The following is a 6209-nucleotide window of genomic DNA, read 5'->3' as shown; positions in this document are numbered from 1 at the left end:
TATTTATCAATGTATCTATGTTTCTATCTATCTACATATATATATATATAACTAAATCAACTAACAAAGTCATCACAATATAACTAGTCAATAACATACACCAACTAAATAGGTACATTGCATATTCATATTTTATACCTTTCCGGGTCGACGGACGATGGGCGTAGGTCTAGGCGAATATCCGGGACTGCGGTGGCGTGGCGGCGGTCGCGGGGTGGCCGACGCTCCGCGCTGCGAGACCGGCTCGACGGCCGCGAGAGGCGGGGCGAGGCGAGGAAAGCGGTGGACGTCGGGAAGGCGGGGCGAGGCCGAGGCCGGCGGTGGAGACAAAGGCTACGACGACGGTGGAGGGCGTGGCGGCTCGGCGCTGCAGCCAACCAACGACCAACAGCGCGAGGGCACGGCGGCGCGGTGCGGGCTCGGGCGAGGGAGCGGAGGCAGCGGCTCGGGCTCGGCCGCCGGAGCAGCAGCGGCTCGGACGGGCCCAGCGCGGCGCGGGCTCGGGCGAGGGAGCGGAGGCAGCGGCGCGGGCTCGGGCGCCGGAGCAGCAGCGGCTCGGACGGGCCTGGCGCGGCGCGGGCTCGGCGCAGGCGGCGCGGGCGGCGAGTGGCGCGGCGGCGCGGCACGCGCGGCGGGGCGCGGGCGCTGCAGGCGCGCGGCGCGGGGGGCGGCGTGCCTCTCGGCCGCGCGGCCGCGCAGGCGCTGCGCGCGGCGGGCTCGGGCGAGCGGTTCCGCGGCGTGGCGCGCCGCGTGGCGACGTCGGGCGCGGGCGGCATGGGCGCGGCGGCGGCGGGGGGCTGGCTAGGGCAAGTAGAGAGGAAGAAGGGTGTACGGGGGGTAGATATTAGGCCGAGCTCGGCGCCAGAGTGAGTGGCGCCGAGCTCGGCGCCAAGATCTACGGCGCCGAGCTCGGCGCCATCCGCTCTGGCGCCGAGCCCCTTGCAGGCCGTTTGCCCGTGGCCAGGAGCTCGGCGCCAGTCAGTGTGGCGCCGAGCTCGGCGCCACTCACTCTGGCGCCGAGGCAAGGGTCCATTTCTGGAATTCTTTCCGCCAGGGGTCTATTTGAGAGAAACTTTCGGAAAAGGGCCAAAAAGTAAAAAATTCGGCCATGCTTGCTGTGTACACAGATAAACAGTTACAGCATTGCTTCAATCCCAAACAGCGTCCTTAAATACTATCTTGTCTCGATAAGAATTACAAGCCGAGAGCTTCCAAACGCTCCAAATGAGCATTACACAAACCACGTTGCTACAAAACCCTGCACAACCCAATATATAGCGCAACAACCTATGGCGCAACCAAACTCCCCAGTAGCAGGAAACACAACTCCAGATATATGTTTTATCAGGTACAGCCGCCCCGATGCTGGTGGCGCGAGACCGTATTGGGCCAGTAGCCAGCAAGGCAACCCCATGTGTACACAGGATCGGTCTCAGAATAGGTGATTTGGTTCTCCCTTCATGATGCTCGCAACTTTGTTCATTACCCCCTTGTCTTAGCTCTCTTCATTCCAAGGCTGTTGTGGAAAGGGGACGCTGAACCGGATCTCTGCATCCCTTCCTCACGAAGGGTGCCATTAAGCATTGCAAGCTCCCGTAGCTGCTGCTTCTTGAAGAAGTCCTGGGATTCATCCTGCAAAGAAGAAAACAAGAACTATTCAGGTATCCATTCTTTAAGATGGAGTAAAAGAAGCAAGCTAAGAGTTTAAAAAGGATAAAAGGTATTGATGGCATACCACAGGCTTTAGCAGATCTTCAAGGATCTCGCGGGCTTGCATCAGGCGAGCATCAATGATTTCAACAGGTAGCTCTGCCTCAACCAATATATGAAGGGGTTCATTCAGGTGTTCATATCCTGGCTTCCCTCGCATCATTTCCCCCTGAAAAATAATAGCACAAGTGACCCCCAATCCCATAGCACAAAGTAAACAGAATCCACTAGATGTACACATGCATAAAGGTAGCTAGGCCATCTAAGGATGGATGGCCCCATTCTGGGAAGTTCCAGAAAGAAAGTGTTTTTTTAGAGAATCACCAGGTAGCCAGTGTGGGCTTTCATACCAAGACACAAACTGGAAGGTACATAAAAGAAAACAATTTGAAAAACCAAGCAGTAACAAACTATAAAATATCCATATTTTCCAAGCCAGAGGTTATCAGGGATTCAGGGTTGATTTGGCTTTGAATGACTCAAGTCATACATGACGAATCAGTCCATAAGTTCATAGTTCATATTTCATACATAAACTCCAATTTTCCAAATTTCTGAGTACATCTAACAACCAAATCCATAAAAGTAAGAGGCACTAATCTGAATGTTTACCCGTGCTGGATCTTTGATGCTGCCGCGACCTCTTATCAGTACGCGGCAGTCTGTATTTGCCTCCACCCGCTTCAAGGAATTTCCTCTTGGACCAAGGATGCGGCCAACAAAATTGTACTAGGAGAATAGACATAAAAACAAGATAAGGATGTAGCAATTCAAGAGTATAACAATTTGTGAAAAAGCACACTTACTGTTGGATATTTATCTACTGGGATATCGACCTTCATTGTTTTCTTGACAATAAGTCCAGAGGAGCTGCCTTGTGATCCTCCAAGCCAGCTATAAGCTGGTGAACTCTGCATGATCACAAGTTGATCATATTATAAGTTTAGAACCCCTTTTCTGACTATTAGTGTTGGAAATGGAGCAAAGTGAGCTAAGATAGCAAATGAAAATCAACAGAATTCAAGCCAAAGGAAAAACCATTGTGCAATGCGTACAGTTTGATGGATCTGAATAAGTATAGGATTATGCTGAAAAGAGTGACGATGACACATCCAGCTATTCCTGTGCACATGGGTTCTATTTTGAAGAACAATATGTTTATGATCAGGCATAGCTTTGTCGCAAGTCATTCTATATCGAATATGATTTCAATAAGAGCTACTGTTGCTGAAACATAAAATAGGTAGCAATCTGGTTAGACCAGTCAGCAGATTGCCAGATTCTGATTTAGGATGGCAACTGATTAGAATTGTCAGACTTTCAACATATGGAGCCAAATTAGTGACAATTAGCGTTAGCATGTTATCCAAACTTCGACACATGGAACACAGAAAAGAATTTAATGGCATCTTGGAACCCACTGCCTGAAAGGGATTATATTATAGTTAGCAAGTTAGCATAGGGGCCAAGTAGTACGAAGAATGTAAGCATCTACATTTGAGTAAAAATCAGTTAGAGAAAACCTGATCTAAGCTTTCAAGATGGTAAATTAGGCATGAAGAGTAAGTAAGTCATGTTAAATAGTCAGTATCCATACTTCTGATTGAAACGCTGATGTCCACCCATTCATGTCAGTAGCTGCTCCATTTGAATACAATCCTCCCGTTGTTAGTGGACTACCATGTTCAAGGCCACTTTGATTTAAAAGGGACGCGTTCTCCAATAGTGTGGAAACACGTAAAATTTCTGCTCCAACATTGCAATTACAAGCACAAGACGTAGAAAAAGTTAGCAGTTAGAATTAGTGATTAGTAAATGCAGTTAGCATTAGTAATTAGTAAAGGCAGTCAGAATTAGTGAGTAGTAAATGCATAGATAACCTCACGTTGTTAGTGCCAAGACATTGATTTGGAAGAAATTTTCCATCTTAGAAGTAGACAGCTTGTGGAGTCAGAACAGAGTCAAGTTCTCTTATCTAAAATATTTATGTTGAGAATATATACAAATATAGCAGGTAACTACTATGGCAATCTTGGAACACCAAAAGAAGCTGCAAAAGAAAAACTTATAGTATGATAAAAAAAACAATCGAAAACAAAACAAGCAGATATGCAATATAACACCTAAATGAAACAATGCAAAAATAAGTGTTCTTTATAGGATTATAACAGTTTGTCCCATACATGTACCCCAAGAGAGGAGAATCAATGGCCACTCTCTGCAGATCGTCCTGGCCATTTATTATATCAAAGTGAACAGAAATAAAAAGGTGTGCTTCTATCTATTAATCCAAAACACATGAACCATCTTATATCTCTCACCAAGCTCTAATTTTATGTGGATTTTAAATAATCAGAAGCGTGCACATTGTTTGTCACTGTAAGCACAACAATGATCACTCAAAATTTAACCATCTGGATCTTTAAGTTCACCCAGCCACCCCGAACTGTGAGTCATGCACACTCACGTGTCTCAAAGAAAACCACAATTCTACGAATTATTGTTACCTCCAACCGATCATTTTCCAGCAACCAAGTGTTCGCTGCTGTGCCGTTCTAGGAAGGGAATTCAATGACACTATGGTATGACTTCATTGTTATAGCTAGAGTGATCAGATGGACACAAGCCTCCAGAGAGAGAGAGAGAGAGAGAGCTGGTACTCATCCAATAACTGCTGGGTGCACTTGCCAGAACCCTCTTTGAGGAATTTATGGCAACGACAGAGAAATGCAAGTCTCTAGATTACCACTAAATATCAGAGGACTAGACAGAAATCAAGGAGTACGTCTTATGAAACCAATACATTGAAACAACAGCGAAATGGCAGGGTTAGTGCTACTTAAGACATTTGCCTTTGGCCCCCTACAAGCAACAAGGCAATCTGTTACAAGACTCAGACCAATGGTGCAACACACCCAAAGGAGTTTTCTATTCCTATGTATTTCCTTCTTTTTTTGGTGTGTGTGTGTGTGTGTGGTGGTGGGGTGGGGGGTGGGAGGTGTTGTTGTGTTAGTCAACTATTCCTACATCGTAACAGAATATTATGAATGCGTGGCAGCAGTATCAGTGCATCCAGCTATGGGTCATTCATCTGCTCAAATGCATCACGTTTAAATAGCATGACGGCACGAGATCTAACCTTGATTCAGCAACCGCACACTATGCGGGATCACTGGGATGAACGGGCCAAGCTTGTGCCTCTCCGCAAGCAGTTCGGCAAGGTACCTACAAAAGCATCGGAACAAGGTCATCATTCATAACGTGTGAGAACAGCTATGCAAAGATAATTTTTTGTAAAAACAGGGTAGCCTAAAAATTCAGAAAATTCCCCAAAATCCCTAGGCATACACATGAAAGGATCATACTTTGATCACGAACTGAACCAAGTAAATACTGAGCTTAGCGACTCGCTTGTTGAATCCAGCGGAAATCCAGCAAAAGTTCGACGAGAAGCAACTTTGACCAAAAACCGGAGATCTTGCAGGGGCGAACCAGATCCGATGCTAAAAGGGCCTAAACCTCGGCGCGCTACACAAGATTCAAACAGTGAAAACTTCGATGTTCCCCAGAACGGACGACCCAGGCCCCCAATCCGCTCCTCCAGGAAGCGATCGGAGCCGACACGAAGCAGGGGGAGCAGGAGACGCGGGCGAGGCGAAGTGCCATGGCTTACTTCTCCTGTTCGGCGACGGCGGCAGAGGGGGTGCGGAGGCCGGCGATGCGGGGGGAGTGCGGGGTGGTCGACGGCGAGGGCGAGTAGGCCATGTACCGCCCCGACGACATGTCTGCCGCTGCTGCGCTGCTGCTCTCCCTCCCTCGGCGAGATCTCAGCGGCCCGGGACTGTCGAGACTTCGTCCGCTGGAGCTGGCCTAGTAGATGGCAGCGGCGGCGGCGGCGGGGAAGGAGGGAGGGAGGGAGAGGAGAGGGGAGTTGGAGGGGGTGGAGCGAGGGCTTATATGGGTGCGCGTGGCCGCACGCGGGGGAGTGAGTAGAGACTAGGGAGTAGTGGTAGCCTGGTAGGCGCGCCGCGCGCGGTAACAGGTGAAGTGAATAGTGGCCGGGGCGTGGAGGCGAGCGTGGACGGAGGTTGCGGGCGGCGCCCGGTCTCCCGGTGGTGGTTGGTAAATTTGCCGGGAGACTCGCGAGGACGGGTGGGAAGTCTGACAGATCATCAGATTCAGACGAGGGGGCGCGGTCTGCGTGCCGTCCGATTAGCAGCGTACGGTACATAACGAAGGGCCTGTTTGGTTAAGGGACCTTGCCTGACTAAACTAAAGTGTCAAACATATTGACTAAAAGGGGTCACTAAAGTTTAGTGGCTTTAGGGGGTGTTTGTTCCTGTGAACTAAAGTATTTTGGACTAAAATCTATATTTTAGTTGGACTAAACAGCCAAACACTTAGACTAAAAGTTGACTAAAATCCTTTAGTCCTTTAGTCCACAAAACTGGACTAAAATGGACTAAAAGGTGTTGGGGACACCCATGCCTCTCATTTAT

General features: G+C 48.7%; 1 protein-coding gene across 1 annotated transcript; it reads right to left on the bottom strand.

Moving 5' to 3' along the window:
• Positions 1-1147: 1147 nt before the first annotated feature.
• LOC136534049 (KH domain-containing protein At5g56140-like) lies at positions 1148-5647 on the bottom strand. Its single transcript, XM_066526538.1, has 7 exons — positions 5384-5647; positions 4850-4935; positions 3308-3456; positions 2517-2621; positions 2323-2439; positions 1736-1879; positions 1148-1632 (listed from the first exon to the last, which is right to left on the bottom strand). The coding sequence occupies exons 1-7, from the start codon at positions 5491-5493 to the stop codon at positions 1483-1485; spliced, it is 861 nt and encodes a 286-aa protein (XP_066382635.1). The 5' UTR covers positions 5494-5647; the 3' UTR covers positions 1148-1482.
• Between the last annotated feature and the right edge of the window lie 562 nt (positions 5648-6209).

The sequence above is a fragment of the Miscanthus floridulus genome, unplaced genomic scaffold (genome assembly GCF_019320115.1).
Source record: "Miscanthus floridulus cultivar M001 unplaced genomic scaffold, ASM1932011v1 os_1452_1_2, whole genome shotgun sequence".
Classification (NCBI taxonomy): domain Eukaryota; kingdom Viridiplantae; phylum Streptophyta; class Magnoliopsida; order Poales; family Poaceae; genus Miscanthus; species Miscanthus floridulus.
The sequence above is the reverse complement of the archived record's forward strand: the minus strand, read 5'-3'. Positions and strand labels throughout refer to the sequence as shown.

Coding starts and splice junctions, on each gene's coding strand:
- LOC136534049 (XM_066526538.1), bottom strand. CDS start 5,493: ATGTCGTCGGGGCGGTACATGGCCTACTCGCCCTCGCCGTCGACCACC. Junction 3,457..4,849: donor TGTGCGGTTGCTGAATCAAG/GTTAGATCTCGT, acceptor ATGTTGGAGCAG/AAATTTTACGTGTTTCCACA. Junction 1,633..1,735: donor AAGATCTGCTAAAGCCTGTG/GTATGCCATCAA, acceptor TCTTCTTTGCAG/GATGAATCCCAGGACTTCTT.